Here is a 16,515-nt window from a genome sequence, read left to right on the forward strand (position 1 = left end):
AAACTCTGAGGCAACATCCGAAGGAAGCTTCCTTAAGCACGTTTTAAAGGTACTTTTTCCCAATTTTGAAATTTGAGGGCAATTTATTGGACAAAAGCTATTGCATGTAAAAGCAATTCCACTGCTGGTCACATTAGAATAATTTCACAGCTTTATGAGACCTGAGTTTACCACTTTATCCCTGCATTCTTTTAAAGCGATTTTCCAATATTTCGATGTTTTGTGGGATAAGCATTTTTAAGCCTGATTGATTTTCAGTAGATAATATATTGTATTGATGTCTGAGGCGAAGGATTCTGCAACTCTAAACTCTACAGGCGTGCTGGAGCTTGTTTCCAGTGCACGGTGAAATAAGAATCACCAGGGAATTAAGGATATTTCACTGTGATAATATGTGTGTAATGATTTAAATTTATTGATTTGATATTTGCTTAATAAATTGCCATGAAGGTGTTTTTATTTAAATATTTTTTTCAATAAATATGTTCTGTGTAACTTTCAGGATAATGTAGTTAGTTTTAGAGCTGCCCACTTTTTTTTCCCCAGTCTCAGCTAGTTGTCAGTTTCGGGGGCATGGGGAGGGGGGTGGAAGTAGGCATTCTCCTGGATGTTCATTTATGGACCATCAGTGCCGTCTCCAAAGCAGGAATCACAGCAGAGTTCCTATTCAATTTACTGAGGTCCAGAGCTGCTATTGTCAAACGCTTTATTTTGGTGATGGCCCCCTGAGGGACTCTGCTCAGAGTTTATGGGCAACCCCCTTCCCCGTGAAGCAGGCAAGTTTCTTCCGCACTTCTTTCCCACCGACTACATAAAAAAAATCATTTAAAAAATTATATGATTTCAGTCTGTGGCCACCCTTAAATATCCTATGGCCCCCAGGATGGTTCGGGTGGGGAGAGGGATCATACGGTCCCTGTTGAGAATGGCTGGTCTGGTGTGTCACAACTTGAAAACTTGCCTTTCCTTTCACAGAATGATCAAATTGCAACTCCTGCAAAACCGAGCACAATTTTATTTTAAAAGCGCCATTATCTTTTTTTTCCAAAAAAAAAGGCATTCAGCATGGTAACAGGCCATTTCGGCCCACGAGTCTGCGCCACCCAATATACCTACAGCCCCGGTATGTTTTGAATGGTGGGAGGAAACCAGAGCCCCTGGGGAAAACCCATGCAGACACGTGGAGAACTCTATGCAGACAGTGCGGGATTTGAACCCCGGTCCCGATCGCTGGAACTGTAAGGGCGTTGCACTAACTGCTACACCAACCAGGCCGCACTAACATGTTATATTGTTGCAGTACAAAAGAAAATATAGATTCCTTAAGCACAATGAAAATGCTTCCTTTCCTTCTCGGCATGGCAACATTCCACCAGATTTGTCAATTAATTATCAAAGGCCTTTCTGCTGGGCCTGCGCTGATCTCACCCAGAATCATGAGGTAGAGACTGATTAGAAACTGTAGAGTCAGCAATGCACCATGCTCCTTCTGGCTCCATTTACAGGTTCCCTCCCTGTCACAGGCCATCCCATCTTGGATATCTACCCAGTAGTTTATCATGGAGACTAGGTCAAAATCCTGGAACCTTCCCTCCCTTCCCGATAGTTTTGTGATAGTGCATCCACCACGTGTAGCAGTTCAAGGAGCCCCCTTCCCAAGGTCAATCGTGTTTTGCAGTTCCTTGCCAATGATGTCCAATTCCACGAATGGATAATGTATCAATAATACAACGTCTGCATTTCTCTCTGAGTTGAATGAAATACAGCAAAATCCTCATTTTCTGTAGTAATTCAAGCAACCGGCCAAAAAGAAATTGCGGAAAATGAACAGGTAAAAAATATGGAAGTTTAAAATTGGTACCCCTGCCCCCTCCCTCAGCGTTTAGTTCGCTCATCATGCAACACGCAATGTCAAGCAACCGGCAAATTCATTTATTTATCAATGCCCATAGGCACCGGATATCAGGGGTTTTACCTGTAGCAGCAAGGCATGTTCAAGTGAGGTTTACCTTTTCCCCTTTCTGGAATGTGATGCGCGACTCATCCGAATTTCTCCTTTCTTCAAAATCTTCCATCAAGGCTGCAGTCAGCTGCTGTGTATAACATCTTACGGAGGACTCATAGCTGAGATCACCAGTCCGGATTACGGGAACGTGAAGTTCACCTTCTTTTTCCGTCACGCGGTAGACATCCATACCAAACTGCATGCTTGGCACTGAAAAACCCAGAACAGTTTCAGCATTTCCTTCTGATTATTGGAGCAGCAAGTTCATTCTCTTTTAGACTGTCAAGACCAACCCCATCCACAGTTTGGAAGGCACATTTTATATATCCCAGTTGGAATCATAAAATTCAGAGCATCAAATACCAAAACAATTTTTACCTGGTAGAATAGTCCTTTCCACATCTGAAATACGAACATTTCTACTCACTAATCGGCCGCTGTTTCAGCATTTCTATTTTCATTGTCGGCCTTTTACCACTTAATTTTGATTGAAAAGTAGAGGGTTACGGGTGTGAGTTAGTGAAGGATTAGATTGTTGTGGAGTAGGTTTATATAGATGGGCTCAACATTGCTTGTAGAGCGCTCTAAAGTTCTATCTATTTTAATATGCGGCTACACTCTGTGAGATGTCTGGGGAGATTCGGTATGTCACCGAAGACTCTGTTAAACTTCTACAGGTGGACCGTGGAGAGCATTCTGGCTGGTTGCATCACTGCCTGGTATGGAGGTGCCAACTTTCAGGACAAGAACGAACTCCAGAGTGTTGTTAACTCGACCTGCGACATCGCAGGCACCAGACCACTCCAGTGAGGCACATCTACATGAGGCGGTGTCTTAAAAAAGTACCCTCACCCTCTATCCTCAAAGACCTCCCACCACCCAGGGCATGCCCTCTTCACTCTGCTACCATTGGGAAAAAGGTACAGGAGCCTAAAGATGAGCACTCAGCGGCACAAGGACAGCTTCTGCCATCAGATTCCTGAATAATCAATGAACCAAAGACACTGCCTTACCTTTCATGCACTATTCTTGTTTTCAATTTTTTTATAGTAACATTGTAAGATTGTTATAATTTGAACGTTTCCACTGTGATTTTGCTGCAAAACATCGAATTTCATGACTTGTTCATGACAATAAATCCTGATTCTGATATGTTCTTTGCCTTATTATGGCATACCAGCCATAAATCAGGTTTATATGGCCTGAGAGAAGGGAATCTTTTATCTTGGACTGCCACAACACATTCAGACTTTTGCTTTCTAAAAACCTATGTGGACAAAGTTAACTCTCTCCTGTATGGGGTCATTAAAATCCGAGGAAGTCTTCTTGTTTCCCATCCTGAAGAAACACATGTGACTGAGCCAGAGAAAGCAAGTGAAAGAAAATAAAGCAAATGACTGCATAAATAAAAGCCCAGTTTCTTTCTTTCATTTTGTTAGTTTATGGAAACTTCCAAATGTAGTAAAATTAGTACAGGCTATATAGATTCAGGACTTTTCCCTTAACAAACCTGATATTGCAATCTTAATTCATAGCATAAAATATCTTGTAATGAAATATTTAAGGATAAGTTTAATAGAAGTACAATATACGTCACAGCACATTTACTGGCGATGCAAGGGATTCCCAATTGCAATGCTCCTTTCACTCAGCGTGACCATTTCTGCAACGGCATTAATAATGAAGCATTCCAGTAGAACATAAGCTCAGGGCAATTAAAATAAGGGCATTAACAACTCACAACCATTTTAACGCAAATGATTTTCTAACCACCCTGTACAAAGCGTATTAACTCGATTCACCGAATCATTCTGCTAAAACAGTCACGACCAAAGCCTACCGTCCTGATAGTTGTCATTGATAGCAACAATGGCTTGGTACGGTTTGGTCAGCTCTGCTCCTTGTGCTGAGCTCAGGAATACAATGAAAGTTTCGTTCCCTTCAATGATCGGGTTCTGAACGTCATCCAAAACAATTAAAGTGCAAGTCTGTGAGGAAAAAAAAGGAAGAGTGGGAATGATGACCACCTGATGGCTAATTGAAATGAATGGAGGTGAGCAGATGGAAGGCTCTGTCTGGGATATTAGCAATGATTTTGTTTTCCCCCTTCCCTCTCAAGTCCTTTTTGATATAACCATATAACCACTTACAGCACAGAACAGGCCAGTTCGGCCCTACTAGTCCATGTCGTAGCAAATCCCCACCCTCCTAGTCCCACTGACCAGCACCCGGTCCATACCCCTCTAGTCCCCTCCTATCCATGTAACAATCCAGTCTTTCCTTAAATGTAACCAATGATCCCGCCTCGACCACGACTGCCGGAAGCTCATTCCACATCCCCACGACCCTCTGTGCAAAGAAGTTTCCCCTTATGTTCCCCTTATAATTTTCCCCCTTCAATCTTAAACCATGTCCTCTAGTTTGAATCTCCCCCACTCTTAATTGAAAAAGCCTATCCACATTTACTCTGTCTGTCCCTTTTAAAATCTTAAACACCTCTATCAAGTCCCCTCTCAATCTTCTACGCTCCAGAGAAAAAAGCCCCAGTCTGCACAACCTTTCCCTGTAACTCAGACCCTGAAATCCTGTCAACATTCTCGTGAACCTTCTCTGCACTCTCTCTATTTTGTTTATATCTTTCCTATAATTTGGTGACCAAAACTGTACACAGTACTCCAAATTTGGCCTCACCAATGCCTTGTACAATTTCATCATAACCTTCCTACTCTTGAATTCAATACTCCGATTTATGAAGGCCAACATTCCAAATGCCTTCTTCACCTCACCATCTACCTGAGTATCAGCCTTGAAGGTACTATTTACCATAACTCCTAAATCCCTTTGTTGCTCTGCACTCTTCAATTGTCTACCATTCAATGTATATGACCTATTTAAATTTGCCTTTCCAAAATGTAGCACCTCACATTTATCTGTATTAAATTCCATCAGCCATTTCTCAGCCCACACCTCAAGCCTTCCTAAATCACCTTTTAATCTACGGTAATCTACCTCACTGTCCACAAGACCACCAATCTTTGTGTCATCCGCAAACTTGCTTATCCAATTCTCCATCCCTACATCCAGATCGTTAATATATATAACAAATAATAGTGGACCCAGGACCGAACCCTGAGGAACTCCACTAGTCACCGGCCTCCAATTGGACAAACAATTTTCTATCACTACTCTCTGACACCTCCCATCCAACCACTGCTGAATCCATTTCACTACCTCTTTATTTATACCTAATGCCTCCACCTTTTTTCCTAACCTCCTGTGGGGAACTTTGTCAAAAGCTTTACTAAAGTCCAAATAGCTTTCTCTTCATCAACCTTTTTTGTAACCCCCTCAAAGAACTCAATCAGGTTTGTCAAGCATGATCTACCCCTGACAAAACCATGCTGATTACTCCCTATCAATCCCTGTACCTCCAAAAATTTGTAAATAGCATCCCTCAGAACACTTTCCATCAACTTGCCCACCACAGACGTCAGACTTACAGGCCTATAATTCCCAGGTTTGCATTTGGACCCTTTCTTAAACAGAGGAACCACATGCGCCACCCTCCAATCCTTTGGCACCACCCCCGTGGCCAGTGACATCCTAAATATCTCTGTTAATGGCCCCACTAACTGTCCACTAGCCTCCCCGAGTGTCCTAGGGAATATTTTGTCCGGTCCGGGAGATTTATCCACCTTTATCTTTTTTAACACAGCCATCACTACCTCCTCGGTTATCCTTATATGCTTCATGACCTCCCCACTATTTTTCTTTACTTCAACTGGTTCAACATTTTTTTCCCTAGTGAATACCGATGACAGCTACAGCAATGTCAGAAGGCAAATCTGCACTTTCCAACGTTCCCAACGATCTGATTTGCTGCGCTTTGAAATGATTGACAAAACTTAAAAGTTTCTTATTTGGAACCACGTGCAGCTCAAAGATGAAGAAACCTGAATCCCGTCAGCGAAGACTGTCTGATCTGAACGAAACCACATAGGGAATCCTGGGCTTGGGAGCAATGTTCCCTCCCTTTTTTAGTCATCAGTGTGCACAAAAATTCTTATGTTGTGCAAATTCTTTTCCTGTGATAAAAGTATGTACGCACTGAATGCTTTTGCAAATGTAAACTTGTTTCACGATAATTTTGGCACAGCCGATCTCTCATGGCAAATAAAACTCCATAATAAAATGCAAGTATGATTGCATTCTCCCAAAGTAATGTATTTAGTTAAGGCTTTATTCTATACTTTGAACATCATTAAATATTTCTTATGATGCAATACTAATTACTGTACTGCATTATTTTAGGTAACTAACCTTTTGTGTGCACATTCATTTCCTTTGTGCACTGGTTGCACAATGAGTGTGCACATGCACAAGCACACAGCTTAGAGTAGACGTCCTCAACCTTGTTCTTCCCACTCACATCTCACTTTAAGTAACCCCTCTGCCATAGGTGCTCTTTGATTAGTAAGGGGTTGCTTAAGGTGGGATGTGGGTGGAAAGAAAAAGGTTCGAAAATCACTGTTTTAAATTGTGCCTCATTGACTCGTTATGTGGATGGTTTCATAGCTCCAAAGGACAATGACAATTTTTCTCAAGCCAAATATTTTAGTAACAATTGGGTCAAGAGCAGTGGTTCTCAACCTTCCCATCCCACTCACATACCACCTTAAGCAATCCCTTACTAATCACAGAGCACCGATGGCATAGGGATTAGTTAAAGGGGTATGTGAGTGGAAAGAAAAAGGTTGAGAACCCCTGACTTAGAGGGAAGAGTGCTTGTAAGTCCCTGCACTGAACCAAGGATTACTGAGTGACCAATGCTGAAATATTTGCCATTCAGTTCTCACTAAAATTCATGTGCAGAGCAAAGTCAGGAACCCTTGGTTGCCATTCCCGAGAAATCTACCCTTCCTCTCAATGAAGCGTGGTGTTGAATTGGAGACTCCACTAATTGGCCTGAAGAATGGGGAGCTACAAGATGGAGTAGAAATGGTGTAAGAAATGTTATTCCTTTCTGTGGCTTCCATCACTTGGAACAGTTTCTAAATGTCTCCAAATATCAGGGACATTTAAAAAAAGAACACTAAAAAGCTCTCACAGCTTTGGCAGAATAAAAGGCTCCACACAAGCTTGCCTTCAGCCAACACCTGTCAGTCAATCTTGGGAGTGGGGCCAGTGCAGTAAGTAGTCTAAGGCCTTAGCAGAGAAGGCAGAGAGCACGGCAGCACCCCAGATTCTTCTCCATCTATCTCAATGTAAAGAGACAGGATTCTGCTAATTCCACACAGCTGAAGACTTTGGATGACTTACAAATATTTTTAACTCATCCTTCCTTTGCATTTTCTGTGTCCACTTCCCTTTTAGTGTCAGAGTGGGGCATCTAACCGTCTGTGGCCCACATATCAGACTTCCTAAACTTCCGTCGTCGGTCTCTTCTAAAAGGGGTTGATGACAGAACTCTTTCTCCCTGTAAACTAACCAGGTTTCAAAGCCCTTTTCTCGTGTGCACCAAAATTGCCTAGTGCCATCTGCATACTCCACAAAAATTGTAAAAATGCACAGTGTCAGAGAAACTTTGGCAATATGTTAAGTTTGGGTCTCTATTGCCTCTAGATTTTGTAACCATTAACGCCAACCACTAATCATCAATTTAGAGGTGGACTAAAAAAAATGTCACCCATCTAACTTTGTCACAATCTATTTTCGCCGGCGCGGTTGGCGTAGCGGTTAATGCCACATCATTGCTGTGCCAGTGATTGGGACCAGGTTTCAAATCCTGTGCTGTCTCTAAGGAGTTGGTACATTCTCCCCCCGTGTCCATGCAGGCTTCCTCCAGGGGCTATGGTTTCCTCCCTCCGTTTGAAATGTAAGCTGGGTGGCACAGGCACGTGGGCCTAACTGCTGTGTCCAAATTTTAAAAAGTTTTAAAACTTTAAATGCTTGTGGCCTTTCCAAGACTGTGAATGGAAAGCGAGTAAAAGTTACAGGCATAAAACTATTTTGTTGTCGTGCTTTTGCATTTATTCCAGTAAAAACAGGGGTACTGGAGGAACTCAGATTTAACCAAAATTTCTCCAGCCCAAAATGTCAGTTATATATCTTTACCTCCTGTGGTCATTATGAGAACTGCTGAGTACCTCCAGGGTTTCCATGCTTTTACCTCAATCGCAGTGTGCCACTTCACGTACATTATCACCGCATGTCATTCTCTGCTCATGGTGATACTCCGGCACAGGATAACTTACCGCTTCTGTTTTGCCAGGTGCAAAGTCAAGCCTCTTAGAACTGGGGATATAGTCGATGCCTGGAGTGGCAGATGGAGGGTCTGAAGGGCGGGTTGCGCACCACACTGAGGTGGGGGTGGACAAATCAGTGCCGTGTCTGATGATCGGTATTGCAATGGAACCTAAGATTAAATGCATCTCACTGTTACAAAATCTAGCAACCTGCTGAGTAATCATAACTCTTGTACTTTATATTTTTTAAAAGATTTTTAGATATATATTTTAAAAATTTAGACATGCAGTACAGTAATAGTCCGTTTTGGCCCACGAGCCCCTGCCACCCACTTACACCCGATTGACTTACCACCCCCATACATTTGTAGGCTGGGGAGAAACCGGCGCCCATAGGGAAAGCCCACGCGGACACGGGGAGAACGTACCAACGCTGTACAGACAGTGGTGGCTTTGAACCTGGGTTGCTGGCATTGTAGTGCTCAATTGCATTTTATTGCATACTATAATTTCGTTTCCTTAAACCATCAATAAGGATGGTGGAGATCCCTCTCAATTACTTGTTCAATATTCTCCACTCCAAAACCAAAATTGCAAAATAAGCAAGGCAATAGGGCGGGATAGTTAATGCAATGCTGTTACAGCGCCAGCGACCGGGGAGGGGAGTGGTTTCGAATATCCCATTGTCTGATTGTCTGTAAAGGGTTTGTACATTCTCCCTATGTCTCCGTGGGTTTCCTCTGGGTACTCCAGATTCCTCCCACCCTTCAAAACATACCGGGGGTTGTACAGTAAAAGTATAAAACTCTGGATGCCAGAAATCCTGACCATCTGAGAATCTGGACACTCTAACTTTTTACGTTTAGAGGGCTTTTGAGAGTGTGCATAAGCTCCACAGATGCCAGTGCCACAAGTGACCGCGCTTAATGCAGGTAATCTCATCACAAAGAATATCATTTGTACACTGTATTTTTCTTTTACAACTTTCCAAATATTGATTGGAAAACCTATTCCGTGAAAGGGCTGAATGGGTTGGAGTTTGTAAAATGTGTGCAGGATAGCTTTGTACATCAATATGTGGAGGTACCAACAAGAGAGGGAGATGTGTTGGATTTACTGTTGGGGAATGAGATGGGTCAGGTGACAGAGGTATGTGTGGGGGAGCACTTCGGGTCCAGTGGTCATAGTACCATTAGCTTCAAGATAATTATGGAAAAGGATAGGTCTGGGCCCAGAGTTGAGACTTTTAAAAAAATTTTTTTTTTTTCACACGATGAACCATACTGACCAAAATACACACAAACATTTCCCTCTTGAATATACAGTGTCATTTTCTCCCCTTTTCCCCCCTCCCCACCCACTCAACGTTCAACATATATGATACATTAAACCCATTAAACAATGTCCTCACACAATGAAAATAAACAAGAAAATTGTGTCATCTACTTATACACACTGGGTCAGTTCATTTCGTCTTCTTCTTCTGTCATTTGAGTGGGGAAAAGCTAGGTTTGAGGTGATGCGAAAGGATTTACAAGGGGAGGACTGGGACAATTTGTTTTCTGGGAAGGATGTAATAGAGAAATGGAGGTCTTTTCAAGGAGAGATTTTAAGATTACAAAATCTTTATATACCTGTTAGGTTGAAAGGTAAGGTCAAAAGTTTGAGAGAGCCATGGTTCTCAAGGGATATTGGAAACTTGGTTCGAAAAAAGAGGGGGAGTTCTACAATAAATATAAGAAACAGGGAAAAAAAGGAGATGTTTGGGTACTATACTGAATGTAAAAAGAATCTTAAGAAAGAAATTAGAAAAGTTAAAAGAAGGTATGAGGTGGCTATAGCAAGCAGGGTAAAAATAAATCCAAAGGGTTTCTACAAATATGTAAATAGCAAAAGGAAAGTGAGAGATAAAACTTGGTCCAGTAGAGAATCAGAAAGGACAAATATGTGTGGAGCCAAAAGAGATGGCGGAGGTCTTGAACAATTTCTTTTCCTCAGTATTTACTGAGGAGAAGGATATTGAACTGTACAGGGTAAAGGAAGCAAAGGGGGTAATATAAGGAGACTATAGTGTTTAAGAAAGAGGTACTACTGGAGCTTTTGAAACATATAAAGGTGGATAAGTCTCCAGGTCCTGACAAGATTTTCCCCAGGACCTTGAGAGAAGTTAGTGAGGAAATAGCGGAGGCTCTGGCAGTGATTTTACAAATGTCATTAGAGACGGGTATAGTGCCGGAGATTGGCGTGTTGTGCATGTGATTCCTTTGTTTAAAAAGGGTTCGAGGAGCAAGCCGAGCAATTATCGGCCTGTAAGTTTGACGTCTGTGGTAGGTAAATTGATGGAAATCATTCTTAGAGATAGTATATACAAGGGACAGGGTCTGATCAGGGACACTCAACACGGATTTGTGCGTGGAAGGTGGTGTTTGACCAATCTTGCTGAATTTTTTGAGGTGACTAGGAATGTTGATGAGGGTAGAGCAGTGGATGTTGTCCAGATGGACTTCAGTAAGGCCTTCGATAAGGTAGCGCATGGGAGATTAGTTAGGAAGGCTAAGTCCTTGGGTATTAATTTGGAGATAGTCAAATGGATTCAACAGTGGCTGGAAGGAAGGTGCCAGAGAGTAGTAGTAGTAGATAATTGTTTGTCAGGATGGAGGCTGGTGACAAGCGGTGTACCTCAGGGTTTGGTATTGGGACCGTTGCTGTTTGTCATATAAATTAATGATCTGGAGAATGGGGTGGTAAATTGGATTAGTAAATATGCAGATGATACTAAAATAGGAGGAATTGTGGATGATGAAGAGGGTTTTCAAAGATTGCAGAGGGATTTAAACTGCTTCGAGGAGTGGGCAGAAAGATGGCAGATGGAGTTTAATGCTGATAAGTGTGAGGTGCTTCATTTTGGAAAGAATAATCAAAGCAAGACATATGTGCAGCAGAAAGATCTAGGAATAACAGTGCATTGTTCCCTGAAGGAAGGAGCGCATGTGGATAGGGTGGTGAAGAAGGCCTTTAGTATGCTTGCCTATATAAATCAGTGCATGGAATATCGGAGTTGGGAAGTAATGATGAAACTGTACAAGGCATTGGTGAGGCCAAATTTAGAGTACTGTGTGCAGTTCTGGTCACTGATTTATAGGAAGGATATTAACAAGATAGAGAGAGTGCAGAGAAGATTTACAAAAATGTTGCTTGGGTTTCAGCATCTGGAATACAAAGAGAGATTTAGCAAATTAGGTCTTTATTTCTTGGAAAGTAGAAGGCTGAGAAGGGTTTTGATAGAGATGTTTAAGATATTGAGAGGATAGATAGAGTTGATAAGGAAAGGCTTTTCCCATTGAGAGTAGGAGAGAGGGATACAAGAGGTCATGGGTTGAGAGTTGGCGGGCAAAGGTTTAGGAGTAACATGAGGGAGAACTTCTTTACTCAGAGAGTGGTTACTGTGTGGAATGGTCTTCCGGGAAAGGTGGTGGAGGCATGGTCAATTTTGTCATTTAAGAAAGAGTAGGATAAGTATATGGATAGGAGGGCGATGGAGGGATATAAGCAGAGTGCTGGTAAGTGGGATTAGAGGAGGGTACTTGGATCAGTGCGGACTAGAAGGGCCAAATTGGCCTGTTTCTGTGCTGTAATTGTTATATGGTTATAATGTTCATTTTTGAACATAATTTCAAGCAGTACATGTTTTTTATGTATGGAGAAAATTTTGTCAAGTGGTGACTTTATTTTGCTTTAAAATGGCTCGTTTAGATAAATGTATCTGCTAATGAATAACCATGTAACCATATAACCATATACGGAGCGGAAACAGGCCATGTTGGCCTTTCGAGTTTTCATTTTGTGCGCCCTCTTCAGGCATTGGTGATTTTAAGTGTAGTGTATCTTTGAGAATTTTAACATTTATCCATAGGTACTCTGTACTTTGGATGTGAATAAACGATCAAAATGTGCCTGTTCATCTCTCTTTTATTCCTCCTTAAATCTGAATTTTAAAAATTCAGCCAACAATCCATAAAAATCAGAAAAATCCAGGACAACCCATTCCCTGAGCAGTCCGGATTTTGGTACATTTTCTGCAGGTTAATTGGGTGTAATTGGGCCAGAAGGGCTTTTTACCATGCTGTATGTCTAAATTTAATATTTCAAGATTCTGCCATTTCTCTCAAGTTGACAATTCTTCATGCCACAGTCAGAAATTAGCTGATTCATCACAAAGTAATTATATACTTACCTGCATCTTCACTAACGGTAAAGGATGAGTTTCCAAGGAACACCAGAGAGGCGTCATTGGGACCATTTATTATTACTTTGGCAGCTGCAACATCCCCAATCCGTGCATTGTCAGACGCATCAGCCAAGAAAATCTCAAAGACCTCCTCCTCCTCATATTCGCTGTCATCAATCAGCTTGACATCACATGTTGACATGCTTACGCCGGGGCCAAAGACAATCCGATTCTCATCCGTCATTTGCCTGGTAGTGAAATCAGAACCGGACTCCAGGGCGGAAAGGCTGCTGCCTTTGGCCGTTTTTGGGACAGTGTAGCAGATGGCGGAGACCGTGGTGCTGGTGTCTCCTAGACAGAGACCATTGTAAGCTATATGATTTCTCAAATCACACCTGGATCATATTAAGTCAGAGCTACAAAGCAATCCTTTGTGTGTTTTAATTTATCTGCAATTCTCCACATTTCTACTTTTTGTTCAAGTGTATTCCAGCAGGAATGTGAGACAATATTTGTTAATTTAAAACAGTGATTATTGCTTTGTGGAAGCAATACCACAGATTGCTCATAATGGTACCGCATTGCAAAATCTCAGTATATTCATTTGGGTTTTGGCTATTCACCACAGATACTCCACAGATGCTCTACATTCCAATAAATGAAAATCAAATGAAGGGAGCTACTAACTAAAATGTTATGTTCGTTTCACTTGCCATGGAATCGTTCCAGCATTTTCCAATTTATTTTACAAAAGCATTTCCATGAATCGGAGGCGCCTACTGATAAAGGGATTGTTTTTGTTGGGTGCATCAGAGGCCGTGGGCTGACCTGACAGAAGTGCTGCCTGTAATGAGAGACACGGGGTAGAGAAGTGTCTTTTTCCCAGGTTGCAGATCAAGGACAATGTGAGAGGGGAAAAATTTGCCAGGCATTTTTTTATTGCACACGCGCAAAATATGCTATCAGGGAAAGTGGTGGACGCAGAGCCGATAGTAATTTTTAAGAAACATTTAGGCAGACAAGCAGGGAATTGAGGGATATAGACCACATGCAGACATATTGGATTAGTATCATTTGGCATTATGGGCAGCCTGTTTCTGTTTGGAGGTTTTCTCTATTTTATGCTTGCGTGTTCCAATCTATTTAATTGTTAAAAAGCACAAAAAAACAAATGATAATTAAAAACATGAACATGATACAGTAATTCATCTCCTGCTCAAATGTATTACAATTGTTCATCTTTAAGGTGTTTGTACAATTTATGCTGTAATGTGAATTATTTAGCAGCTAAATTACCAAGGTTCTACGGCTCAACACTCAACACACAAAGCAATATAATGTGAGCCAAATGATTATTAAACTCAAAAGGGCAGAATTTGGCATTATTACAAGAGATAGTGGCATTTGGCTACAGCTGAGGAAAGTATCTTTAAAAAAGCTATACATTACCACACTAAGCAGACAAGGTTTACAGTGCCTAATAGCCTGAATACACCTGGGATTGTCTGATCTCGGAAGCTAAGCAGGCTCAGGCCCAGTCAGGACTTGGATGGGAGACCGCCAGGCGCTGTAGGTTTCTGTGAGGGGCGCTGGACAAAGTGGCGACTCTCAGTCTGCCTTATGGTAGACAAAAGTTAAAGAATTTAATGTATGCTACATGTGGTGACAATAATGGAACCTTGGCTTTTTTTTATTTTTAAAATGCAAAAGGAAGATAGATTGCAAATCCATTTAAATGGATCATATGTAAAACTGTCATATGTAAATCATAACTGCTGCTTAATCCTTGTAACTACTTGAGTGGAGAAGAATATCAAAATCTCCTCTAACAACCTGCTTGTTTTGCTGACAATCCGCAAGACAAGAAATCTGCATATTCACATTAGTTCTTGATTTTGCTAATATCAGCATGGGTCGTTGAAACCAATAGAAACCCCGGTTATTTGTGCAAACTGATCTCTATGGGAAATGTTTAAGCGCCATGACTAAGGAAAATAGAGGATTATGGGAGGGAAGCAGGGAAGGATTAGATGGTTGTGCAGTTGGTGGACCGAAGGTGTGCTGTTGTGCACCATATCTGCATACGAACCAGCTGAGTATAAAATACTATAAATGTTTTTTCAGTGAAATTTCTAACAACTTTTATTAGAATACAGAAATTACATTAAAGACGGAAGATTGAGCCTAATGTGCAGGGAGTAATGAAACAGAGAACTTGTACTTTAAATTTAAATGTAGACATAACAGGTCATTTAAGCTCACAAGCCAGACCCACCCAAATTACTCTCAATTAACCTACACCCCCCGGTACGTCTCAAAAGGTGGGAGGAAACTGGAGCACCCAGGGAAAACCCATGCAGACACGGGGAGGACGTCCTGTTATGCCCCAAATCAGAAATACAGTACAAAAGGATTAAATTTCAACTCTATTTTTATTGATAACAATCAACCATATGATATCGTACCCAAATTAACTCGACTATATGCCTCTGAATAGTAAATATAAAGAGATTATTTATAGAAAGCCTGTACGTGAACAAAAAACCCTAGACCATTCTCGTCTGTGCCTATTAGTCAAAAAGAAAAAAATCCCCAAAACCCCAGGTCAGTCCAGTCAAGTAAGTCAGTTCAAAGAACTCAGTCCACAGAATTCAATCTCAGAGTTCTTTCACTGAGAGGCCTTTGTATGAATGTTGGAGAAAGAGATGACTGACATTGCATGGCAGTAAATTTACAAATCCTTTGCAGGTTTCTTCACCATGGCCTTCCCTTGGTTCTTCAAAGTTGGTTTCGATCTAACCACCTCACTTATGAAGCCTGTGCCTTTAACACAGATTCTTCACAATTTCCTTCTTTAACTGCAAACTCAAAGTGACCTTTTTCGTCACCCTCCAATTTAGTCAGCCAGAACCATTCTTGACACAGAGCAAGTGGTGTCCCTGTGTATCCTTCTGGCTTCTGCACCGAACTCTCCAGCTCTGCCTCAGCCAGCCCGATTCTCTCTATCTCTCTCATTTTTACCTGCACAGTTCAACCTTGGCAAACTAGCCCTGAGTTACACAGTTCTCAGTAGAAATCCATCCTTTTAGATGATAGTCCACAATCCAAAAGGTCAGTCCATAGTCCATAACAGTAAAAATTCCTCACAGTCAGCGCGGGATTCGAACCCCGGTCCCAATCTCTGGCGCTGTAAAGGGATTGCACTAACTGCTATGCCAACCTGATCTAGGTGACTATGGGAATGCACTTAGATTTACAAACAGTAATTGCCTTTCTCCTTTACCTCTATCTTTACCCTTGGAAAAACAAAGCAAACAGAATTTCTAAGTTGACGGTGACGGAGTTAACAGCTGCCCCAGTCCTGAAATAATCAAACTCTAAAGTAATCGTGCAATTATGAAGGGTCTCCTCATAGTTGTTATTTTCTCCTGAACTCTTTAATGTTAAAGGCTACTGAGGATGTAAAGTCCGGAATAATGTAGAGAAAGAGACTGGGTTAAAGTTGATGTGGAGTGGAGGAAATACAACTGCAGCATAAAGTGATCCAAACTTCAATGGGCCCAAACTCCAAGAATGGTCCGTAACCTGGATAAATGTTGTATTGGCCTCAAAGCTCAAAATGCTTGCTGAAAATTCACTCTGCTCGATAGATTGCAGAAATACAATTACTGTTAAGCAGAGGGCCAACATTTTTCTTTCCCCTTTAATTAGGCATTAACAATTAAGCACTTCTACGGTTATTTTTAGTTAGTGAGAGAAAGAATGATACCGACCTTTCCTTTCCACTGGAGCAGACAAGAGTCCAGCCCTTTCATTAACTCGATATAGTTTCTTGTCAAACTGAAGTGTGGGCTCATCCTCTGTATCATTGATGTTCACTTTGGCCCTGGTTATCCTCCCAAGCAACGCATACGCTGGCATGCTCAATTCCACGGTGAAACTTTCAATGTTTTCAAACACCTGATCATCGTTTATAACAATTGTACAAGCCTTTATATCCTCTCTCTCATCAAATTGAACCTAACAAGAAAAAGCAA

General features: G+C 41.5%; 1 protein-coding gene across 1 annotated transcript in view; it reads right to left on the minus strand.

Annotated features, from left to right (window-relative positions):
- The window catches only part of fras1 (Fraser extracellular matrix complex subunit 1), a 642,015-nt gene that overhangs the window by 63,812 nt on the left and 561,688 nt on the right, over positions 1–16,515 (minus strand). The window contains exons 51-55 of the mRNA XM_069926766.1: positions 16,252–16,498; positions 12,485–12,829; positions 8,260–8,420; positions 3,846–3,993; positions 2,010–2,215 (exon numbers count right to left, since the gene is read on the minus strand). Of these exons, the coding sequence (XP_069782867.1) occupies positions 2,010–2,215; positions 3,846–3,993; positions 8,260–8,420; positions 12,485–12,829; positions 16,252–16,498 (1,107 nt within the window). The remainder of the gene's footprint in view (positions 1–2,009; positions 2,216–3,845; positions 3,994–8,259; positions 8,421–12,484; positions 12,830–16,251; positions 16,499–16,515) is intronic.

Source organism: Narcine bancroftii, chromosome 3, assembly GCF_036971445.1.
Source record: "Narcine bancroftii isolate sNarBan1 chromosome 3, sNarBan1.hap1, whole genome shotgun sequence".
Classification (NCBI taxonomy): domain Eukaryota; kingdom Metazoa; phylum Chordata; class Chondrichthyes; order Torpediniformes; family Narcinidae; genus Narcine; species Narcine bancroftii.